This window comes from Schistocerca americana, chromosome 9 (assembly GCF_021461395.2).
Source record: "Schistocerca americana isolate TAMUIC-IGC-003095 chromosome 9, iqSchAmer2.1, whole genome shotgun sequence".
NCBI classification, from domain to species: domain Eukaryota; kingdom Metazoa; phylum Arthropoda; class Insecta; order Orthoptera; family Acrididae; genus Schistocerca; species Schistocerca americana.
In genome coordinates, this window is record NC_060127.1 from 160,233,279 (window position 1) to 160,259,764 (window position 26,486).

General features: G+C 39.5%; 1 protein-coding gene across 1 annotated transcript in view; it reads left to right on the forward strand.

The window, feature by feature from the left end:
- LOC124550770 overlaps nucleotides 1-26,486 on the forward strand; it is a 99,014-nt gene that overhangs the window by 12,024 nt on the left and 60,504 nt on the right. The window contains exon 2 of the mRNA XM_047125494.1: nucleotides 4,707-4,807. Coding sequence (XP_046981450.1) covers nucleotides 4,707-4,807 — 101 coding nt within the window. The remainder of the gene's footprint in view (nucleotides 1-4,706; nucleotides 4,808-26,486) is intronic.

Genomic DNA, 26,486 nt, shown 5'->3' on the forward strand with positions numbered 1-26,486 from the left:
CTTCATTCGATTCCTGCGAAACCCTACATTTCAGCAGGATAATGGATGACCGGATGTTGCAGGTCCGGTACGGGCCTTTCTGGATACAGAAAATGTTCAGCTGCTGCCCTGGCCAGCACATTCTCCAGATCTCTCACCAATTGAAAACGTCTGGTCAATGGTGGCCGAGCAACTGGCTCGTCACAATACGCCAGTCACTACTCTTGATGAACTGGTATCGTGTTGAAGCTGCATGGACAGCTGTACCTGTACACTCCATCCATGCTCTGTTTGACTCAATGCCCAGGCATATCAAGGCCACTATTACAGCCAGAGGTGGTTGTTCTGGGTACTGATTCCTCAGGATCTATGCACCCAAATTGCGTGAAAATGTAATCACATGTCAGTTCTAGTATAATATATTTGTCCAAAGAATACCCGTTTATCATATGCATTTCTTCTTGGTGTAGCAAATTTAATGGCCAGTAGTGTATGTAAATGCTACAATTAATGACTTCTGGAGTGGCCTGCCATAAAGCATAATATGTAACTCCCCCCCCATACAGATAGCTGTACTGTAGGTGCAACTTCAACAAAGGGGTATCTGTTCGGAGGCCACACAAACATGTGGTTCCTGAAGAGGGACAGCAGCCTTTACAGTAGTTTCAGGGGCAACAGTCAGGATGATTGACTGATCGGATCTTGTAACATTAAGCAAAACGACCTTGCTGTGCTGGTACTGTGAACGGCTGAAAGAAAGGGGAAACTACAGCCATTATTTTTTCCAAGGGCATGCAGCTTTTCTGTATGGTTAAATGATGATGGAGTCCTCTTGGATAAAATATTCCGGAGGTAAAATGTCCCCCATTCGGATCTCCGGGTGGAGACTACTCAGGAGGACATAGATATCTGGAGAAACAAAACAAAAGAAATGGATCAGTGTGTGGAATGTCAGATCCCGTAAACAGGCAGGTAGGTTAAAAAATTTAAAAAGGGAAATGTATAGCTTAAAATTAGATATAGTGGGAATTAGCGAAGTTCGGTGGCAAGAGGAACAAGACTTCTGGTCAGGTGAATACAGGGTTATAAATAAAAAAATCAAATAACTGTGATGCACGAGTAGGTCAATAATGAATAAAAAATTAGGAGTGCGGATAATCTATTACAAACAGCATAGGGAACGCATTATTGTGGCCAAGATAGACACGAAGCCCATGCCTCCACAGTAGTAAAATTTTATATGCCAACTAGCTCCGCAGATGATGAAGAGGTTGAAGAAATGTATGAGGCAATGAAAGAAATTATTCAGACAGCTAAAGGGAGACGGAAATTTAATAGTCATGGGGGCCTATAATTCGATAGTAGGGAAGAAAAGAGAAGGAAAAGTAGTAGGTGAATATGGACTGGGGGTAAGGAATGAAAGAGGAAGCCACCTGATGGAATTTTGCACAGAGCATAATTTAATTATAGCTAACTCTTGGTTTAAGAATCAGTAAAGAGAGTTGTATTTGTGGAATGGAACTGGAGATGGTGGAAGGTTTCAGATACATTATATAATGGTAAGACAGAGATTTAGGAACCAGGTTTTAAATTGTAAGACATTTCCAGCAGCAAATGTAGACTCTGGCCGCAATCTATTGTTATGAACTGTAGATTAAGACTGAAGAAACTACAAAAAGGTGGGGATTTAAGGAGATGGGATCTGGATAAACTGAAAGAACCAGAGATTTAGAGTGTTTCAGAGAGGGCATTAGGGACCAATTGACAAGAAGGGGGGGGGGGGGGGGGGGAAGAAATACAGTAGAAAAAGAATGGGTAGCTTTGAGGGATGAAATAGTGAAGGCAGCAGAGGATCAAGTAGGTAAAAAGACGAGGTTCTAGTAGAAATCCCTGGGTAACAGAAGATATATTGAACTTAACTGATGAAAGGAGAAAATATAAAAATGCAGTAAATGAAGCAGGCGAAAAGGAGTACTAATATCTCAAAAATGAGGTTTACAGGAAGTGCAAAATGGCTAAGCAGGGATGGCTAGAACTAATGTGAAGATGTAGAGACTTCTATCACTAGGGGTAAGATAGATACTGCCTACAGGAAAATTAAAGAGACCTTTGAAGAGAAGAGAACCACTTGTATGAATATCAATAGCTCAGGTGGAAAACCAGTTCTAAACAAAGAAGGGAAAGCAGAAAGGTGGAAGGAGTATATAGAGGGTTTATGCAAGGGCAATGTACTTGAGGGCGATCTTATGGAAATGGAAGAGGACATAAATGAAGATGAAATGGGAGATACGATATTGCGCAAAGAATTTGACAGAGCACTGAAAGATCTAAGTCAAAACAAGTCCCATTGATAGCCATGGGAGGGCCAACCATGACACCATCTGGTGAGAAAGATTTATGAGACAGACGAAATACCCTCAAACTTCAAGAAGAATATAGTAATTTCAATCCCAAAGAAAGCAACTGTTGACAGGTGTGAAAATTAGCGAACTATCAGTTTAATAAGTCACAGCTGCAAAATATTATCACGAGTTGTTTACAGACAAATGGAAAAACTGGTAAAGCTGACCTTGGGGAGGATCAGTTTGAATTCCGTAGAAATATTGCAACACATGAGGCAATACAGACCCTATGACTTATCTTATAGAAGATACATTAAGGAAAGGCAAACATACGTTTCTAGTGTGAGGTCAATATAGGGAGAGAGAGACTATTTACAGCCTGTACAGAAACCAGATGCCAGTTATGAGTCGAGGGGTATGAAAGGGAAGCAGTGGTTGGGAAGGGAGTGAGACAGGTTTATAGCCTATACCCGATGTTATTCAATCTGTATATTGAGCAAGCAGTAAAGGAAACAATATAAAAATTTGGAGTAGGAGTTAAAATCCATGGAGAAGAAATAAAAACTTTGCAGTTTGCCAATGACGTTGTAATTCTGTCAGAGACAGCAAAGGACCTGGAAGAGCAGTTGAATGGAATGGACAATGTCTTGAAAGGAGGATACCAGATGAACATAAAAAGAAAGCAAAACGAGGATAATGGAATGTAGTGTAATTAAATTGGATGATGTTGAGGGAATTAGATTAGAAAATGACACACTTAGAGTAGTCAGTGAGTTTTGCTGTTTGGGGAACAAAGTAACTGATGGTTGTCGAAGTAGGGAGAATATAAAATATAGACTGTCAATGGCAAGAAAAGCATTTCTCAACAAGAGAAATTTGCCAACAACGAGTATAGATGTCAGTGTCAGGAAGTCTTTTCTAAATGTATTTGTATGGAGTGTAGTCATGTATGGAAGGGAAATATGGACAATAAATAGTTTAGACAAGAAGAGAATAGAAGCTTTCGAAATGTGGTGCTGCAGAAGAATGGTGAAGATTAGATGGGTAGATCACGTAACTACTGAAGAGGTACTGAATAAAATTGGGGAGAAGAGGAATTTGTGGCACAACTTGACAAGAAGGCCGGATCAGTTGGTAGGACATGTTCTGAGGCATCAAGAGATCACCAGTTTAGTATTGGAGGGCAGCGTGGAAGGTAAAAATCGTAGAGGGAGACCAAGAGATGAATACACTAAACAGATTCAGAAGGATGTAAGTTGCTGTAAGTACTGGGAGATGAAGAAGCTCGCGCAGATAGAGTAGCATGAAGACAACAACAACAACAACAGTATGTAAATTTGTATGCATCTGCAGCATATTAAATTTGAAATCAGTTGTGTTTTTATTTCTTTATCATCTAATTTGTACAGTTATTATAAAAAGTGAAAGTAGAGTATGAATAGAGAGAGGGAAAGGGGGAGGGATGCTGTGTAATGGAATCAGATTCTAGCTGCAGTCACTATTTTAGCTTGTAACTTGGCACAATATTTTATGGTGCTGTTTCAAAGAATGGAGTAATATTTATGGGTCTTAACTAAATTCATCTCGTTGCGGATCTACGGACAAAGGATCTATGATGACGAATGGTTTAAATATCAGATAGCTAGTACCTTAAACCATATCACCCTTCAATCTGTTGTCTGATTGCCATCTCTGACCTACGCTCTCTTGTATTCGCAGAGTTCCTTTGCAGGTGTTGTGGTGTGTTTCTGTATGACATAAGCTGTGAAATTCTTGCAAAGTCAGCACTTACTTACATTATTCACAATTTCACAAAAATTTCTGTGTATTAACACATTTACCCGTCCCGCCAGTGACATATTTGTTGTGTGCATGTTGCTGCCTTTTCTTTTCTATGGGATAAATACTTAAATTCCATTCATCTTAGCATCACATGCTTCCTGCCATAATTTGCTGTCTATCGACTGTCTTACCTTAAATGAAATTTTGCTTGTGCATTGTGTCACCTATTCCATCTGCTCTGTCTGTGTTCTCCTCCTAATCTACAGTAATTTTAATTTTGTTAGCAGCAAGTTTACACTGTCAGGTAAAAGTGCAAATTAATTTAACTTGTGTTGCTATACTTAGTCAGCTTCCTACTTCCACCAGGTATGATCAATATTACCATGTGATACCTGTTACATTCTTCAAAGTTTTTGTGTTACTTGTTAAATGATTGTTGGACAGTTTTGCATGCGTTTAATATCAGAGTTCACCAGTGTTAGAGTGAAATATGTGCCATGTGGAAAGTTTAAACTGTCATTGCTGTTTGCTTCTGTGAGGCAAACAACAATTCAAATCTGCAAAACTTTGGTTATATTTGACAAATTTAAAATTCTGTCCCAGACCTTGCTTCGAACCTGGATACTTCCTGCACTTATTTCTTAATGTTAACAGGTTGGGAGGGGTGAGAGCAATATATGCCCCAGACAGACAGTCGCAGGGAGGTAAGCGGAGAAGGATGTGAGTTTTCATTCACTGCACCATAAACAAACAGCATAACACAGCATTCAGTTAAGGGGTACAACAGTGTTCTGCATGTATTGTTGTTACATCACGAAGGTTAGTGGTGGTCTGAGGCCAAAGGGTAAGGATCTGTAGTCTTCAGACTTATACCAGTTAAGAACCAAGGAGCCAAGTGTTAAAGAAAATATGCACAGAAGTACTTCTACCAGTTGCATGATCAGATGGAACCACACAGACTAACTCTGCATTGCAAGATGTTGTTGACTTTTCGCTATTGGCAATGTATATGAGTATTTTATACTTGTGTGTTTGGGGTGAGAGTTATGGATTTGCTGCTCTATGGTTTGCTATCAACAAACTAGTGTACTTTTCTGCTTATCTCAATTCTTTTGTTCCTTTGGTTACCCTTCTCACATTTGTTCCCTGTCAGACTCAAAACAGTGGTTTTTATATCCACATACATGCTGTACAAGATACTGTACACTGCATGGCAGTGTGTTCTTTGTGCTAATGATACATTGCTGACAGCTCATGAGCCAGTTGTGTGTGTGTGTGTGTGTGTGTGTGTGTGTGTGTGTGTGTGTGTGTGTGTGGCTTGCAGGTGGCTCACTTTGAGCCAGCTGCTGTCAGTTTCAGCTGCTGTACGACACTTAGTGTCAGTGGGGATAATACTGCTGCATTTTTGCAAGTGTTTTGCACACTGGTGCGCAGTGTGGCCCACAGAATACACAGGTGAGGCTCGTTAATCCAGTTTTTCCCCTAAGCCGTTAATGAGCCACTCCACTCACGACCTTGTCAGTACAACAGTCCCTCCAAAAGAAATGCAGGCGTTTCTTTTAATCGACTTTGCTTTTTTTACCTTTGATGTTTTGACACTGTGTTGATAAATTCTTGAGAGATTAGTTGTCATTTTACTTTATTATCTCAATCCCTTTCGACTGCTTTATGCCACCATGGAACTAAAGCTTGTATACCTGCGCGGTAGAAGTTCGGACCAATATATTTCAGCCACTTTTAGCAGCCTTCGCAATAGGGGTGAGAAAAACTGATGGGTTAAAAGTGCTAATAGTATTTTAGTTCAGAATAACCAGTATTTTCTGGTATATCTTTAGTCTCTGCTATAATAGGTGTTTGATATTGTTTACTGATAACCTGGTAAAAAATACTGAAATATCAATTAGCCATGGCAGCCGTGCTGATTTTTTTTTCGTTCTTAAACAACTATTTTTTTAAGAACAAGTCATTTTTATTGGTAAAATTTGCACTGCTTTGGAATATTCTGCTTTTATAGAAAATGGGAAAAGTGAACAGTGCTGTTTTGATTAAAATGCCAACAGAAACGAGCAACAGACATATGACATAAGGATTGGCACAGCATTACTGCCCCAAACTGTACCTTTTACCCTTGTGGTGTGGCGTATTGTATGGTATGTGTGTCTATATGGTAGTTTCTCGCTGTTGTCGTCGAGTGCTTGGTATCAGTGAAGTAAAGTGCTCCATTTGCTTTAAAAGATTAGAAACGGGAGGAGCCACAACAAACGTGCCAAATAATGTCAGGAGGAACTTTTAACTTAACACTTCATTCATAGTTTACATGAAAAATGGAGAGTAGTTGACCTGTCGCCTGTGTCTACGTATTATGCCTTTCTCTGCTTCTAGCTTTTGAAATGGACAGATTAACATGAGAAATAGTTTTTCAAGCTCAGTTTTCACCTTTTAGCACTGACCATTCATAATGCTCAAAAAGTGGTATGATCCTCAATTACAACATGATTTTGAGCAGAGTTTCAAAAAATTAGAATCAGTAGAAGAATACTGTAATTTTTTTAAATCAACCACTTACCACTTTTCGAGAAAGGCAGCAAACAATGGACAGGCTAAGTTTTCTTTTATTTGCCTATTTCATTACAGGAAATAATAAGAATTAAAAAACAAGAATCAGTTATTTTGGAAACCATTTGTTTTGAGCGGTTTCAACACTCAGGTTAAACTGGCATTGAAAAAAAGAAAAGAAAAAAGGTTTAACTGAAAATTGATAGCTTCGGTGATAGCTGCCATCCCTGCTTCATAAGTGAGTCCTTGTTTCGAATCTCATTGTACAAAGCCCTTCTCTACCAAAGAGGTGGTATTCAGACATTGCTAGACCAGGGCTGTAGAGCAGACATTTCAGTTTTGTCCACCTGAGTTTTCTGATCTTGGTGCTTGTTTCTTCAGTGACCTGTTTAAAAAACATTTTTGAACTTAATCTGTGTCTATAAATTACACACACTCACTTCTCCTAGCCCACTCAGACTGACAGTACATTCGTCAGCAAAAATTAGATTGTGAATGTGGTGTGTGTTGTCAGGAGTCCGTGCAGTGCTTAGTGTGTTGCTATACGTGACATGATTATCGGCGTGCCCATTTCACCAGATAACTGGCTAGCCGAACAACTAACAGTACTGGCATTAACAGTAGTCATCGTTTTACACCTTCTTTGGTCACTTTTTCATGTTTGTTACACTCATTCTCACAGTGCAGGAACACTAGAACAGCACTTTGCTTCAGATGAACATCATTTGCAGCGGCCATCCTGATGGAGTTCAAATTGTGGAAACAGGTCGAATTAAATTTGAAAGCGTATGGGAAGACTGTATCTGGGACCTCCACGAATAGCAACTATGTAGAATGGAAGTTCTATTTCTGAAAAAAGAAGTTATGCAGTTCTTTTGGAGTGATGCTCTGATATATTCACGGCTCTGATTTATTCACTTGCAAGTTTTGTTCTAATCCATTCATGGATGGAGTTTCCACCCCCGGTAGCTGAGAGGTCAGCACAACAGAATGTCAGCCGTAAGGGCTAGGGTTAGATTCCTGGCTGGGTCGGAGATTTTCTCTGCTCAGGGACTGGCTGTTGTGTTGTCCTAATCATCATCGTTTCGTCCCCATCGATGTGCAAGTCGCCAAAGTGGCGTCAAATCGAAAGACTTGCACCCAGCAAACAGTCTACCCAACAAGAGGCCCTAGTCACACAACATTTACATGGATGGAGTGAGGTAATAATGACTGTCTACATGCTAGAGTATTTTCATAAACACTGTAATTAATTTGATACTCAAATGGCCTCTGTGGAATATGAATTATGAGAGGAATAAAAGTAATCATTTATTGTATGGTTGGGGCATTGAGCAGTTGTTAAGCACATAAACAAGATCAGCATTGTTGGCAAGTTGTTGGCTAAGTATGGGACAATGTAGTCATGGGTGTGGTGTGTAGCTCCCCACTACCATTCTGTTGAAATAGCTGTGAAAAATGTATAACCTAAATGTGTAACAACTACTTCTATTTTGAACTCACATTCTGTAAATTGGCCAACAGGACTTCATAGGGACAACATTCTTCCACTGACTCCTATTTAAGTTTGGCACTTTCAGTGCAGTCTCAGTAGGTCAGGCTTCAGAATGGGCCAATCAGTTCGAAACTAGTCGTCAAAATGTGTGTACTGCAACTAAGACAGATTTTTAATAAATACTTCTTTAAATAAAAGGGTTGCTGTCCTACATGTCTTTCACACATTTGAAAAAAAAATAGTATAATATGGGAAGGCAAAAAAAAAAAAAAAAATTTACTCGCCAAGTAGCGCGGGAGAAATGCATATAAAAGATACGAAAGTGTCCGAGCTTTCAGAGCCAGTGACTCCTCATCCTGACAAATGGGTTGAAGGGACTGGTGACGTTTAGGATACGGGGAGAGGTATGGAAAATTTGCTCAGAACCCAGGGCCAGGACAGTGTGAAAAAGTCTTCATGTGGAGACATTACCCAAGGATGACAGCTACTTGCAACACACGTGTGGGTAGCTTCATAGAATGTTTTGATAAGGCATTGGCCAATATGCTTTCGATGTATGTTGCTGTCCCATGGAAAGATTGGAATACCATACTGCCCAATGTGACATTCGCAAGTAACACAGTGAAACAAGAAAATGCATGTTCACACCATTCTTTGTGTTCCAAGGACGGAAATCAAGATTACAAATGATGCGCTCTTCCTGCTTCCACTGGACGATACTCAGGATAACTAGTTGAAACATCTCATCACTAGGACAAAAGAAGAGACAGCTGGCTCACATTTGATCTCTGGATGCACAGGAGGAGCCTGAGAGCGTCATAATGTCAAGCATAGGCCAGTGAGATACAGCCTGGGAGACTTGCTAGGGATTTTTACTGCTGTATTCAAAATAGGACTTGCACCATAGTGTATCATTTGTTGCTCATTGGATGTCACATACAAAGCTGAGGATTATGGCCCTTCATCAAGTAGAAAAAACCGCAGACACATTGTTTATAACCTGCGTATGAAGCCGTACTACAGTCCTCAAATGCAGGTTGATGATGGAGGCGAAGTGTAGTGGCACACACGCAATTGATTACTCTGTGCAATGATTATCTTTGTCAGAATCTCTCTTTGATTTATGTGTATTCTCTGTTTTTTTATTATTCTGTTGTTTGATTCTCAGTATAAATGATGTCTCGTGAATTACAGGATAGTTTCAAATGTTGTCGTAGAGTGAAATTAAAGACCCACTTGGCGATCACAAATCATCGATGGGAGGAAGCTACCTTTGATGTCCATTAAAATGGAGAGGATGTGACAACAAGATCAGAACATGATTATCTGCCAGCACTGCCATATGGAAGACCATTGACAAGACCTAGATCAAGAGCACTGTCTTTACTCAGTACTGATGAGAACTTGTGAACAAGCGGGTTGTCATGTTTTGAGGAGAGGGAGCAATGCTGTAAGCGATGAGGCATGGCAGTTAGTGTCAGTTTCTGGCATGCTGCAGGTTGCCAGTCCAAACCCAATCGCCAGTTATTTGTTATTTAGTACTTATCACTTACAGGCATTTCTTAAAACTTATTGCGGTTTTTATGTTTGCATATTTTTCAGTAATCAGTGTTTTTATAAATAGCAGCACTCTGTTCAAGAGTTGAGTTCTGTTCTGTCTGTACATTGGTGTTTTTAATGTACGTGATTTCAGTGCTAAATCTTGTAATTAATTAAAAACCCTGCTTTCAGGTTTGGACTCAGTTGTGGTTAAGATATTACGGAATTAAATGGCATTTGTACTAATTTTCTACATAAATATCAAATACATTATGATATCACTGCCATGATATATGCGTTATTTCACCTTATTTTGCATTCATAAGTTTCAGTTTGTTTTATTTGTTCGTATATGTACACTATTTGCATCCTAAACGGACACGTAGATACTTGTATACTAGCTTGTTCAGGACTAGTTATTTTGATGTGCAGGAGTTGTGCCTGGCAAGACCCGAAGAGTGGGGAAGGCACCACAGGAGGTTCGAAGCTGTCAGGCAGTGGTAATCTGGTCTTGAGTGGAAAAGACAATAAAGGTAACATAAATGTTCAAACGAGTCATGATTCTCTAACAGCCTGGTATATGGGTGCTAGGTGGTGGTAGATGTTGTCTATTTAACTGTTGTCTTGTGTGTAGTTAAAAACTCTTGTGTGTGAAACTGTTACTTTTGTGCGCTATCGTTTAGTTGTATGACGTCCCATTGTGAAATAGTAATTTTTTTACATTTACTTAGCAAGTTTGCTCACCGGTAAAACACTGGACATGCATTTGGGATGGCGGCAGTTCAGATTCCTTCCCAGCTATTCAGATTTAGGTTTTCTGTGGTTTCCCTAGATTACGTGAGGCAAATGCTGGAATGGTTCCTTTGGAAATATGGTATTCTTCTTCCTTTCATTCGTGTTCCATCCTCTGAGCTTGGTCTCTCTCTTAGAGAGACAGAACATAAACTCTTCCTCACTGTTTCTTTCAGTGTTCAATGTAATGCATGTGAGATATTATCTGACGTGAATGACAGAAAGCAGTGTGTATAAGTTCCACGTCAATCGCACAATAATGGGCACTCAAAATTTGACAGTCTGTCATGGTGTGCTACAGGGTTCAGAGGCAGTGTTTCCGGAACACAGGAGTGTGTTGCAAGAATTGCATCTGGTCTTCATTCTGGAAAATCTTGTAGAGACCTCTTCAAAAACTGGGCATTTTGACAATTAAAATGGTAAAAAGCATGAATATAATGCTGTGAGCAAGAACAGCCTCCACAGAGATTTGAAGCAAACATTAGTGCAGAAAGGAATCAGATAGGAGTCTGTATGTGTCCAACAACCTGCCAGAACACATTATATGCCTTGTAGGTCATATATTGGTGGAGTTTAAGACTGAAGTAAAGGACTTGCTAATGGCCAACTCCTTCTACTCCATTGAAGAGCATCTTCACAGTAACACTTAATTTGTATGTTTTATGTTAGTTTATAATTAGAATTTGCAGTGTAATACAGTAAAGTCATTTCAATGTATTGCCCTTAAATTAAATGTATATCTCCAATTTCTTTCCACATCCAAGAGATTACTCACTGTGGGGTCCACAGAATTGGCCTAATCTAATCTAATAAGATTTGGGGTGAATGCCAAGGAGAAAATAGCCTTTCCTCATTAGCGAGCAAGTGTGTCTGTTTCTGGAGCTATAACTATAAACACTTCAGAATATCTTTCTTTCATTAAACAGAAACTTTACTAATTGATTAAATTCACCAAAACAGAATACTTGCATGCGTTTTTATTTTTGTTTTGTTTTTTAAATGAGTAGCCTTTTGTGTTGTGGTTCTACCCACCTTCAAGGGATAAGACTGGCTACAAATACCTACAGAATCAGACATGTAGCCAGCCTTTGTGCAAGGCTGTTGAACTCCCACTAGCATTTCAGCGGCAACTCCACATGGTGCAACAAATGTACTGGTTACTGTTGAGTCACAGGTATTCTATCTACCTTTACAGGAATACTATGCAATTTTCACTTGAAGTGCCTGGCAGGTGAATCATCAGACCACATTCATACTATTTCTCTACTGTTCCACTTTTGAACAGCATTTGGGAAGAACAAGCAGTTTAATCTTTCTGTATGAGCTCTGATTTATGTTATTACAATGATCATTGCTCCCTATGTAGGCGGGCCACAAGGTGTTTTCATTCTTCGAGAAGAAAAATGGAGACTAAAATCTTGTGAAAAGATCTCATTGCTATGAAAAATCCACATGTTCTAATGATTGCCACCCCAACTTATCATTTTGCTTTAGTGATTGCCACCCCAACTTATCATTTTGTTTTAATGATTGCCACCCTAAATTGCATGTTATATCCATGACACACACACTCCCCGATTTTGCCAGCTGTTGAACTTTCTCAGTGTTGTTCGTCAATCCTATCCGTTAAGGATACCATACCGCACAGCAATACTGTAGCAAGAATGGACGAGAAGTGTAGATACTGTCTGTAATAGCTCTGTTGGATCTTGTAATTGACCTGTCGATAAAAAAAGTCTTCAGTTTACCTTTCCCCCAACATTATCGATGTGGTTGTTACAATTTAACTTGATTATTGTCTCTAGGTATTTGACAGCCTTTAGATTTGTATATTTCATCATGTAACCGAAATTAGAGAGATTCCTTTTAGTTCTCACGTGTATGATCTCTCACTTTTCATTTTGTAGAATAAATTGCCACTTTTTGTGCAATACAGATATTTTGTCAGAATCGTTTTACAGTTGGTTTTGATCTTCTGAGATTTTATTAGATGGTAAATGACAGCATCATTCGGAAACAATCAGAGAGGGCTGCTCAGATTGTCTTCTAAATCACATATGTAGATTAGGAACAGTAGAGAACCTTTAATGCTTCTGGGAATGCCAGATATCACTTCTGTTTTACTTAATGACTCTCAGTTACTACGAGCTATGACCTCTCCGACAGGAAAGCACAAATCCAGTCGCTTAGCTGAGACAACACTCCATAGGCACATTAGAAGTCACTCGTGGAACGGTCTCAGAACCCTTCTGGAAATTTATAAATATGGAATCCATTTGAGGTCCCCTGTCAACAACAGCCCACTACTTCATGAGAATAAAGAGATAGTTGTATTTCAAAAGAAAGATATTTTCTGAATCCATGCTGACTGTGTCATCAGGTACTTTTCTCAGAGGTAATTTATAATGTGTGAACAAAGTATATGTCCCAAAACCCTATTGCAGTTATATCGGTATGTAATTCAGCGGTTTACTCACATTTCCTTTCTTGGATCCTAGCGTGCAGTTTTCTCTGTCTTCTGGTAGGGATCTTTTGTTGAGCTAATGGTTGTACATGACTATTAAGTATGGAGCTATCATATCACTATATTCTGAAAGAAATCAAACTGGTGTACGGTCTGGACTGCAAGACTTGCCTTTATTAACTGATTTGAGTTGCTTCATTGCACAGAGGATGTGTACTTTTAAGTTACTGTGTTGGGCAACTTGTCTAGCATCTAGACCTTTAAATTCTATTTTTAAATTATTAATGAACAAGGCTTTTTGATATCCGCTCAGATGCTGGCATACTAACAGTTGTTGTGAACAAGATTCAAGCCCTTATGTTTGGAGATGACTGCAGCTGTTTACTTATTGAGGCTATCAATTTACATGACGTGCTGCTCGCTTTGTTGCACAGCAGGCCACATAAAGACATGTTGCAGAATGCCATAACACCGTAATAATAGCTGATAAAGTTAAAAAAATAGTAAAATATTTATAAATTAAAAAGATTTTCAACAGTAACAATAAAATAAAAGCCTGTGGAAAAACAGAAAAGTGAATTGATAAAATAAAAAGGGGAAAAAGGAGGAGTAAAAGATAGATGGCAAAAAAGTGAAAGAAATTTGTAAATGAAATAAATGCACAGAGGTATTCCAAATAGAACGTATAAATAAGCTGTCACCAGTTCACAAATTAATTCTAAACTTATTCTACTACCAACCAGTTTGCACCGACCTCGATAATGCTAGGCACAGCACTCTCTATACTGTTTGCCTGGGTTTTCTATTTTGTAAATGAAATCCAACAATTTTGTGGAAGTTGATAGAAGGTCTTCACCTGAAAAGAGTTCTCACATGTTTTAATTTGATACACACACGTTTTAATTTGATACACACACGAACAAAAAAAAAAGTACCTGCACCTATCTGCACAAACAATAAGTGATCAACAAGCTCAAGTAACAAACAGTAAACCGAAATATAAAAGGAAATCGGAAAATATTTATGGTCTAACAATGGACAATCTGGGATCTGGGATGGAATACCAATTACAATATGAATAACAAGACACACACACACACACACACACACACACACACACACACACACACACACACACACACACCCCTACCTGCGCGCGTGGCCACTGTTATCTCAGAACTATATAACCTCATTGGTGCAAGTAGTGATCGCGGTTGGGATAGATAGTGGTATTACAGAAGAGGTTTGAAGTTAAACATGCTGTGTTGTATGGCGTGCTGCTTGATAACTTGTACCATCTGGTTTCTTCCATACAACATATCCTTCATTTCTGTTAACCCTTTCCCCAGGTCTTAACCTTCACTATAGTCTGATTAAAATTACTTGGTAGTTGACACTTCACATATTGCAGATGGTTCCCACCAGTCAGAGCGCTCAGCGTCACACCCAAACAGTTTGTTGTTGCCAAACTGCCACAATAATTGGTCAGTTCGTTTACAGCTCCTTGTCCGCCATCCTTACTTGTGTTTGGATATTGAATCGTGCGCCTCGCACTTTTATTTTGTATTTCGTCGTACGTGGTAACCGCACCACAAACAACATGCACACACACCAATGCTAATGAAATACACGTATTTGATACACAGCACCAAGTAAACACTACTGGATATTGAGCACAATATGCAATTCAGAAATCGGTTTACGTTAGATAAGCTTCTTATGATATAGCACAAAACAGAGTTTTTGAAGGCTGCAATTCGTCATTGCAACTGGATGATCACAGTCAAAAATATAACAAAATATCGTACTATTGTTCTTCAGCACAAAGGTTAGCACATTATCATGCCGTGCTGAAGATCACCGCTTTGGATTTCGTCAAATGTCACAAATGCTTTTTATTTCTAAATCTAATCGAAAGTGCTTGACTATCATTTGTATCCAGTTAATTGGTTTATGTGTAATTTTTATTTCTAATTCTTTGTCACATCACTTTCATGATCGTGCTGAATTTATTTGCCGTTGTTTTTCTACGTATCATTCTTTTTTCATCTGGAATCTGCCTGTGTCATCTATGATCTGGCACCAAGTGCCAACAAGGAATGCTCACCATTTGGGAATGCATCTACATCTACGTGATTACTCTGCTATTCACAATAAAGCGCCTGGCAGAGGGTTCAGTGAACCACCTTCAAGCTGTCTCTCTACTGTTCCACTCTCGAACGGCACATGGGAAAAATGAGAACTTAAATTTTTCTGCGCGAGCCCTGATTTCTCTTATTTTATTGTGATGATAATTTCTCCTTATGTAGCTGGGTGGCAACAGAATGTTTTCGCAATCGGAGGAGAAAACTGTTGTTTTAAATTTCATGAGAAGATCCTATTGCAACGAAAAAGCCTTTGTTTTAATGATTGCCACTCCGGTTCACTTATCATGTCTGTGACACTATCTCCCCTATTTCGCGATAATACAAAATGAGCTGTCCTCCTTTGTACTTTTTTGATGTCATCCGTCCGTCCCACCTGATGCGGATCCCACACTACACAGCAATACTCCAGAATAGGGTGGACAAGCGTGGTGTAAGCGGTCTCTTTAGTAGACTTGTTGCACCTTGTAAGTGTTCTGCCAATGAATCGCAGTCTTTGGTTTGCTCTACCCACAATATTATTTGTGTGATTGTTCCAGTTTAGGTTGTTTGTATTTGTGTGACTTGTCGCGTAATTTCTTTTAGTACTCATGTGAATAACTTCACACTTTTCTATATTCAGGGTCAATTGACACTTTTCCCACCATACAGATATCTTATCTAAATCATTTTGCAAGTCGTTTTGATCATCCGAGAGGGCTACTCAGATTGTCTCCTTTGTCGTTAATACAGATCAGGAACAATAGAGGGCTTATAGCACTTCTTGGGGAACGCCAGGAAGCTCGTTTAGCCAGTGAGAGGATAGTTTCAGGTAACCAGTGATAGCAAGAAATTACAATTTGCTTTTAGCGCTGGAACTGAACTTTTTCTGTCTTGAGTTTGATCTAGCAGATTAGCTTTGATCGCCATGAACAGAATGATCACAATTTTAGTTCTGCTGCAGATTGGCCACCACTGCTTTCTCAGAACATTACTCATCATAGGATTCTGGTTAGCTTAAGGTACAAGTTTAAACTCAGGGCTACAAATGTGTCTCCTGTTGCACTTCTACATCAATACTCCGCGAGCCACCTGACGATGCGTGGCGGAGGGTACCTTGAGTACCTCTATCGGTTCTCCCTTCTATTCCAGTCTCGTATTGTTTGTGGAAAGAAAGAATTGTCGGTATGCCTCTGTGTGGCTGTAATCTCTCTGATTTTATCCTCATGGTCTCTTCGCGAGATATAAGTAGGAGGGAGCAATATACTGCTTGACTCTTTGCTGAAGGTATGTTCTCGAAACTTCAACAAAAGCCCGTCCCGAGCTACTGAGCGTCTCTCCTGCAGAGTCTTCCACTGGAGTTTATCTATCATCTCCGTAACGCTTTTGCTATTACTAAATGGTCCTGTAACGAAGCGTACTGCTCTCTGTTGGATCCTCTCTATCCCTTGTATCAACCCTATCTGGTACAGATCCCACACTGCTGAGCAGTATTCAAGCAGCGGGCGAACAAGCTTACTGTAACCTACTTCCTTTGTTTTCAGATTGCATTTCCTTAGGATTCTTCCAATGAATCTCAGTCTGGCATCTGTTTTACTGACGATCAACTTTATATGATGATTCATTTTAAATCACTCCTAATGCCTACTCCCAGATGCTTTATGGAATTAACTACTTCCAATGGCTGACCTGCTATATTGTAGCTAAATGATAAGGGATCTTTCTTTCTATGTATTAACAGCACATTACACTTTTCTACTTTGCGGTTCAATTGCCATTCCCTGCGCCATGCGTTAATTCGCTGCAGATCCTCCTGCATTTCAGTACAATTTTCCATTGTTACAACCTCTCGATACACCGCAGCATCATCTGCAAAAAGCCTCAATGAACTTCCAATGTCATTGACAAGGTCATTTGTGTATATTGTGAATAGCAACGGTCCTACGACACTCCCCTGTGGCACACCTGAAATCATTCATATGTCGGAAGACTTCTCTCCATTGAGAATGACACGCTGTGTTCTGTTATCTAGGAACTCTTCAATCCAATCACACAATTGGTCTGATAGTCCATATGCTCTTACTTTGTTCATCAAACGACGGTGGGGAACTGTATCGAACGCCTTCAGTCATTGGCCACTTGGAAACACCTGTCAATAGTGCATCTCACATTTCCGACATATTTCTCGGCATCCACTTCCGACAAAGCATTGTGTTACACAATAACAGGATTTGTGAAGTGACTTGCTGTGTTTGTGTGTTGCCTATAATTGAGTGGTAGACGGCGGCCGATGTGACGACACTGCAACGGTAAGTGATAGACGTCAACTACCAGGTAATTTTAAAGAGACTGTAGTCCCCGTCCTCCACCTGCCTCAGGGCCCTTCCCTGCTCCCACTCTGGCCCCACATGTGCTCTCTATATCCTCAGCTCACCTGAATAAACCATTCCCCCCATCTCCACCCCCACTACCCCATCTCTCTGTGCCTCGCTCCCTCCCTGTTATTGTTACTTGAGAAATGTTTTTGCTTCAGCTGTTTGTTCTTTTTTCTGCCCTGAATGTTAACAGCTACCTGTATGTTGTATTGTTGGCAGTGTTAATTTATAGTTGCCCATGCCTAGTGGTTCTTCAACATAAAGCGAAGGGCCACTTCTGCAGTCTGTTGGCTTGAATATTGTGGTTTGGAAGATACTGTAACAAACATTGTGTGTTCTACCAAGCTCTCCACATTCACATCTGTCTTGATTGTCTTCTGTTGTTTTGTGCAAATGGAGATGATACAGTCCGTGCTCCATTATGAAATACATTGTGCAGAACAATTTGTACACACAACAGTCAGTGTCATTGTCCCAGTCCGTTTGCCTCGTGTTGGTTATCCAGGTCTTTGACAGAATTTTGCTCATGATTTGGTCCTCTGCAGTCTTGACTCAAATGCAGGATGGAGAGACTTGAAATTTTGTTGTCTTCATCAGATGTAAAACGACTGTGTTCTCTGTTTGATGACAAGGGCTCCTGGAATAAACGAAGAAAGATAATGATAAAAACAGCACTGATAGAAAAATTAATGATAAAATAAAGAAATAAGAGCTGCATTAGCGTGGTGGCTTTTATGAAAAGTGTTGAAGTGACCGTAACATGATCATCAAGCTGATTCAACACAACCAACATTTCCTGCTTGGGGAGCATTATAATTTACTTAATAATTTAAATCAGCACTAACACTTGTAATTTTGTGTGTTTGTGAACCCAAACTACTACTACTTTCCTTATCATTATTATTATTATTATTATTATTATTATTATTATTATTACTACTACAACTCCTTACTCTTATTTGAATCTCTAGCTTGCAGCTTTATACAAAAATAAGAAAAAGTAGCTCCAGACCTTGGAACTGGGGCTCACAAGTTATAATATATTTTAAAGTTTATTTTAATTCTCAAATTTGTTTTATTTCAAAATAACTGACCTGTTTTTCCATACACTAAATTCGTTCGTTATGCTTATGAGTAGCAGTGCAGTTACAGAAAGTATGTAAGCAAACATAGTCAAGAACTTGCTGAAAATGGAGTATTGTTGTGTGAAGCTCTCTTAAGTTGAAAGTGAAAGAGCAAGTTATTTACTAACTTCTAGGCACCATTGCCCACTCTAACTGCCTGCTTCAATTTGCCAGAAGCTTATGGTTATGCATTGTAAAGTTAATTTGATTAGTTTTTCTTGTGTATTTTGTTTTCACTAGCTGTACATCCATTAACGGTTGAAGATTTAATCACAAAAACAACCCCTCTCTCTTTTTGTTGTAACAGTTTCAGCACATCCTGGTAGCCATGCCTAAGACACCATTTCCATTAATCAAATCAGGCAGTAACAGCTCATGTGCTGAGTTATTGCAGCTCAGAGATAGGGTGGTATTACAAAAATAACCCTTGTCAAATATGTAGCTGACAGATACAGGCTTTGTCATTTAACGGAGCATATTTAGTGTAAAGGCTGATTAATTGTAACCTGTATATTTATCACCTTCCTTGCAATTGTTGGGGTCTTTGCCTGGTGCTTGCCTGTGTTCTGAAAAGTGTGTCCAGTGTCATAAAGAAAGATGTCAAGAAAAACATGTTGGTGGAGAGTGCATGTAAGCACTGTCTCCTTTCTTTTCTGTGCTAGTACTTTTTTCCATCTTGTCTTGTTGACAGTAATGTTTGTACATGAACTGTACCTATACTCATTGGGTGATGGTACAAAATATTGTGACACTGTCAGTTGACTACAGTTGAACAAAGGGAATAAATTTCCACGAACCTTATGCTGTTTCTTGGCCATTCAGACCATACTGAACATCTCATATTCTTATTTACACTACTGGTTTCTCATTAAGTCATTCCATAAAAATCTGTCTTACATGTATCTGCCTGAAACTCTGACTGTGAAGAAAATGCAAGAAGTATTTCTGGACAAGTAGCAAATTTATTTGCCCTAAAAAGTCAACTGAAGTGTTCAGAACTTTAAATTTATTATTGGGATATCTTCCATCTAGCCCTTGTTCAACATCTGTCATACTACAGAAGCAGATAACTGTTGTTTGTGGTGAAGAAGCCAGATTGATTGTGCAAGCAGTAGTTCACCTGAAAAAATTGGAAGTCCTTCATGAGCTAAACAGACTTTTCAGGTAGAATGCAAAACAGTTGTATTTTTCAATTAAATGCAGAACTGTTTTATTTTTCAATTAAATGCAAAACCTTCATGCACTTTAGCTAACAACTAATGGGATATTTTATGCACCACATATATGACATGTGTTTGGTGTTCTGTCTTTCCAGCAAGGGACCCATAATGTTAAATTATCGTGAAGGAGTTACCAAGAGGGGCAGAACAAAGTGATCTCTTTCAAAACTTGAAAAATACGCAACATTTTCACAGAGATTTAGATTTAAAAGGAAGTGCTGATCTGAGTAAAAATTTTGTCATGGTTTTCTTTTTTATATAAGTTAGTGCATAGTTTGAAAGGGAGTGCATAGTTTGAAAGGCCACCCTATCACTTTCCCATTAGAGATAATTCTTTTTTTGGAAAATGATTAGGATTTCTTACCTATTTCACTTAAGAAACAAAAACACAACATTTAAGTTCCAGATGACTGGCACACAGTACTTACTCTTCTTTGCAACAAGCTGTAGCTTTCAGCATATGAAAGGTAGACTCTTTCATTAATATTCAACATCAAGAAAGTTATTGACCACCACTTCAAACTATATGGAAAGAAAATATACTGAATGGACTAAGTGTATTTAAACAAGACATTCAAGAGCTAATTTCTGTGTGGAACAATTAGACAAGACCTTATCATATGACTGCATTTCTGAACAAAGTAGAAATTGCACATGAGTTGACATCATCAGCTATACAATGTAATCAAGATTAAGTAGTCAGAAGCTGAAGACCTCAAGGCTCTTTCTGTTTTCTTGATGAGTGAGAGAGAGAACTTTTTCAATATACTAACAGCCTGTGGAGTGGAAGAAGCTGGACCATACTTGGTTGTGGTTCAATCTAACAACAGACCTAGAGAAGACAAGTGAAAGTTAGATTTGTTCAGTTCTGTTCATTTTTTAATGTAACTTCAATTTGTCTCCTGTGTTGCATTAGCATACCGTGATGTAAGTGAAAATGAAATGGCATGTGGCTGGGGCCTCCCATTGGGTAGACCAACTGCCTGGTGCAAGTCTCTTGCGTTGATGCTTCTTCAGCGACTTGCATGTCAATGAGAATGGTATGATGAAGAAGACAACACAACACCCAGTCACTGAGCAGAGAAAATCTGACCCAGCTGTGAAGCTAACCTGGGCCCTTTTGCGTGGAATTCTGCCACCAGCTAAATTTTCTCAGCCAATGTCAGTGAGTACTGTGCTTAAAAAAACATTCATTGTATTTAGACAGGAAGGTAACTTAGTATTAGGCCTACAACTTTGTTTCCACCATTCTTTCTTGAAGTTCACGGCTTTATTTTGAAAAACGTGGAAACAGTTTGTGATGGAAAGTATTGGCCATCACTGGCCACTACTTTTCCCATCTTTTGAGCAGCATACAAATCCTACGGTGGGCAACTGCGTATCTTTTGAGGAGATTTTTGGATCAGTCCAGTTTTACACTTGTTAGTACAGGGTGGGGCACATAAAAGTGGCCTAGAGAAGAGAGTTGCAGACAAAGAAACACGTCAGAAGAAAGGAAATACAGTACTAACATGACTATAGAAGATGATGAAAGTGACCACCATTCATCTCCTGGCACTTCTGGGCCCTGGTCAGCAAGTTGCTGAAGGCGGATTGAAGCTGGCCTGCTGGAATTGCTGCAGTCACATCCGAAATGTTTTCTGCTGCAGTTCTTGAAGACTACAAGGGTTGTTACGATAGTTTTGAGCCGTCCCCGCACCAAGCAATCACTGACAGATCAGGTGACCTGGATGGCCAGCCATTGCCATGACTGTGCAGATCCAGGTGGAGTATTCGCCCACATGGTCGATGTGATATGTCAGTCTCTCGTGACAGGCGTCAGGTTGATTTGGCAGGACTCTGGACTGCAGCCACTTTTTCTGGTGTGCAGGCATGTTTTGGAATATTTTTCGATTTGTTGAAAACACATACTGTCTGACACCATTTTCGATGTTAGTGCTCTTTGCTCGCACTTTGACACCATTAAATTTCTCAGCAAACAACTGACCACAACATTTCCACAACTTTTTCATGTAACTTTCCACAACAAACACCCGCTGCTCGCACTATGCTTTGAACCAATGTGGCTGATGTACACGGACTGTGGTTATATGCATACATTCTTGTCCAGTTGTATTGGCTCATCTGGACAACTTTTTAGTTGCCTCACCCTGTATATCCAGAAGTGGTGGCAGCCAGGCTGCATGTAATTGATCAAAAAAGGTGGTAGTCAGAGAGAGCAGTCTCTGGAGAATATGGCTTCCATCCAGTCACTCACTGATCAGTGTGGCCTGGCAACGGAAGACAGCAAAACAAAAGCTGAAATTTTAAATTTAGCATTTGAGAAATCTTTCACGCAGGAGGATCATACAAACATACTGCCGTTTGAGTCTCGTACAGATTCCCGTATGGAGGTCTTAGTGATAGACATCCCTGGGGTTGTGAAGCAGCTGAATGGGTTGAAAATAAATAAATCGCCAGGTCCTGATGGGATTCCAATTGGGTTTTGCAGAGTGTACTCTATTGCATTGGCTCCTTACTTAGCTTGCATTTATCGTGAATCTCTTGCCCAACGTAAAGTCCCGAGCGACTGGAAATATAATGAATTTCCTTGAGACAGAGAAGTTGCTGTCCATGCATCAGCACGGCTTTAGAAAGCATCGCTCCTGCGAAACGTAACTCGCCCTTTTTTCACATGATATCTTGTGAACCACGGATGAAGGGTATCAGACGGATGCCATATTCCTTGACTTCCGGAAAGCGTTTGACTCGGTGCCCCACTGCAGACCCCTAACTAAGATACGAGCATATGGGATTGGTTCCCAAATATGTGAGTGGCTCGAAGACTTCTTAAGTAATAGAACCCAGTACGTTGTCCTCGATGGTGAGTGTTAATCGGAGGTGAGGGTATCATCTGGAGTGCCCCAGGGAAGTGTGGTAGGTCCGCTGTTGTTTTTTATCTACATAAATGATCTTTTGGATAGGGTGGATAGCAATGTGCGGCTGTTTGCTGATGATGCTGTGGTGTGCGGGAAGGTGTCGTCGTCGTTGAGTGACTGTAGGAGGATACAAGATGACTTGGACAGGATTTGTGACTGGTGTAAAGAATGGCGGCTAACTGTAAATATAGATAAATGTAAATTAATGCAGATGAATAGGAAAAAGAATCCCATAATGTTTGAATACTCCATTAGTAGTGTAGCACTTGACACAGTCACGTCGATTAAATATTTGAGCGTAACATTGCAGAGCGATATGAAGTGGCACAAGCATGTAATGGCAGTTGTGGGGAAGGCGGATAGTCGTCTTCGGTTTATTGGTACAATTTTGGGAAGATGTTGTTCATCTGTAAAGGAGACTGCTTATAAAACACTAATATGACCTATTCTTGAGTACTGCTCGAGCGTCTGGGATCCCTATCAGGTCGGATTGAGGGAGGACATAGAAGCAATTCAGACGCAGGCTGCTAGATTAGTTACTGGTAAGTTTGATCATCACACGAGTGTTACGGAAATGCTTCAGGAACTCGGGTGGGAGTCTCTGGAGGAAAGAAGGCGTTCTTTTCCTGAATCACTACTGAGGAAATTTAGAGAACCAGCATTTGAGGCTGACTGCAGTACAATTTTACTGCCGCCAACTTGTATTTCGCGGAAAGACTACAAAGATAAGATAAGAGAGATTAGGGCTCGCACAGAGGCATATAGGCAGTCATTTTTCCCTCGTTCTGTTTGGGAGTGGAACAGGGAGAGAAGATGCTAGTTGTGTTACGAGGTACCCTCTGCCACGCACCATATGGTGGATTGCGGAGTATGTATGTAGATGTATGGCAGGTGAGGTGTTACTTCCCTTGTCGACATTCCAAAGTATGATTTGACAGGTTTTGAAACTAGAGGTTGAGCATTGTCATACAGCAAAATCACCATTTCATGTCTATTACTGTATTGTGGCCATTTGTCTTTCATTGCTTGGTTCAAATGCATCTGTTGCTTTTGATAACGATCTCCTGTGGTTTTTTTCAGTCTGTTTCAGAAGCTCATAATATACGATGCTGAACTGGTCTCACCAAATACAGAACATGACCTTTGAGCCATAAATATTCAGTTTGGCTGTCAATGTGGAAGCATGGCCAGGATGTTCCTTTGATTTCTTGCTCATAGGATTATTGTAAGAAATCTATTTTTTGTCCCTGTTTACAGTATGATGCAGAAATCCCTTCCACTTTGGCCAGGCAAGCAGTTGTTAATGAGCAGACACTACTCAACATTTCTCAGCTTCAACTCTCATGGCACCCAATGTCCTTGCACGTGTATCATTCCCATGGGTTTCAAGTGTTTGAGGGAAAAGGCTTGTTAACTGCTCCCAACAATTGTGCTAATTCCTGTTGCGTTTGGCATGTGCTGGGATCGGGTAACGTCTATAGTTCCACATCTCTGAAAACTGTCTCTCTTCCTCTGTCATGCTGGCGTTCCACATCAAAATTACCATTCTTGAAGTATTGAAACCATTCTCTGCATGCTCCTTCACTAATAGTTGTCTCACCATAGGTCTTACCCAGCATTTTATGAGCTTCAATTGCGAATTTCTACATTTTAAAGCAGAAAATTAAGACGTCTGCAAATGACTAGAATTGGACTTGTAAGGTAATATATTCAATCGAGAATAACTTCATGACACAATCACAGATTGTGTTAAGTTTACAAATTCCAAAGCTTATTGTATGATACATGCAACCATATCCGGCACCACCACTTTAACGCTACTGCCATCTATTGGGAAATGGCAGAAGCGAAGTTGTAGACATAATACAATTTAAAATGAATGTTTTAAGTATGTTTAGGAAGAAGAGTAAAAGATGTAATTGAGAACAAGACAATATGCAGAGATGTACAACGTTTTGTCGTTACTGAGAATTATAAATTTTTGACAAGGGTATTTTTTGTAACCACCGCATTTTAGTGATAATCTGCACATGTGACTTCTACTCGTATCACCAAACACCCATATTCTTGTTGTTTCACTAACCAAATATTTATTTATTTGTTTGTAATAAACTTAGGTTTATTTTTTATGTTGACGTCCAGTTTGTTGACATTTGTTATCTTATGTTCCATTTCTTTTCAGTTGCTCGTTTGTTGTTTATCAACTGAAGGTAGTAGTTCATTGGGTGACTTGGAAACTTGGCACATTCACTTGTACTTGGACACCAGAGAATTCTAAGCCAGTATACAATGCCAGAAAGCAAATCTTAGTTTGTAATCCAAGAATATTTGATAAAAGAAATTAGTTAAATCATTGGGGGAGATGAAAATTTAATTCTGGTTAGGTACTGGAATTTGATAGGATACAAAGAAAGAATAAAGAAAGTAGTATAAGAATGTGTACTAAGGAAAACAAACGAAAGGGGAAGCTGTTTGATAGAATTTTGGGTAGAGTAAAAGTTAATCACTATGGACACTTGATTCAACATTTATGAAGGAAAGTTCTGTGTGTGGAAGAGACATCGAAAAGTTTCAGGTAGATTATGTAATGGTAGGACAGAGTTTTCAAAACCAGTTTTAAATTTCAAAATATTTCCAGGGGCAGGTGCGAAATCTGGCCACAATTGATTGACTATGAGCTGCAGAAATTGAAACTGAGGGAAGGGTAGGGATTGAGGAGTCTGGACAGGGATAAGTTGGAAGAAACAGAGGCTGTTGGGGGAAGCATTGGACAACAATTGACTGAAATTGAACAAAGAGGGACAACAGAATAGAAATTGGTAGCTTTGAGAGAGGACATAGTTAAGCAAATAGACAAAAATAAAAGGCCTAGTAGAAATTGTTGAGTAAGACATGAGTCATTGAATTTAATTGAAGAACCGTGAAAATATGAAAATGAAACAGGCAAAAGTGAATACTTATAAATGAGGTTGATTGAAAGTGCAGAATGGCTGTACAGGATTAGCTAAAAACAATGCAAAACTGTACACCGTGATGACAAAAGTCATGGATAGTGATACACCCATATACCAACAGCAGCAGTATTACATACACAAGGTATAAAAGGACAGTGGATTGGCAGAGCTGTTGTTGAACGCAGGTGATTCATGTGAAAAGGTTTCTGACATGATTGTGACTGCACAGTGGGAATTAACATACTTCGAACTTGGAATGGTAGTTGGAGATAGATGCATGGGACACTCCATTTCAGAAATTGTTAGGGAGTTCAGTATTCCAAAACCCACAGTGTCAAGCGTGCCTAGAATACCAAATTCCAGCATTATCTCTCACCTTGGGCAACGCATTGGCCAACAACCTTCACTTAATGACAGAGCAGCAGTGTTCGTGTAGAGTTGTCGGTGCTAATAGACAAGCAGCACTGCGTGAAATAACCACAGAATTCAATGTGGACATACAAGGAATGTATCCATTAGGACAGTGCAGTGAAATTTGGTGTTAATGGGTTATGGCAGCTGACAACCAATGCGAGTGTCTTTGCTAGTAGCGCGACGCTGCGTGCAGCTCCTCTCCTCGGCTTGTGACATATTGTTTGAACCCTAGATGACTAGAAAACTGTGGCCTGGTTAGATTTGTCCTGCTTTCAGTTTTTAAGGGAACTTGTATGTGAATAACACTCAAAAAATCGATTTTTTGATTTTTGTATTAAAAAATTCTCTATAGTTTTCTGAACGAGAAAAATTTACTTCTAGGGAAATGGACCACAGAAATTACCAAAAT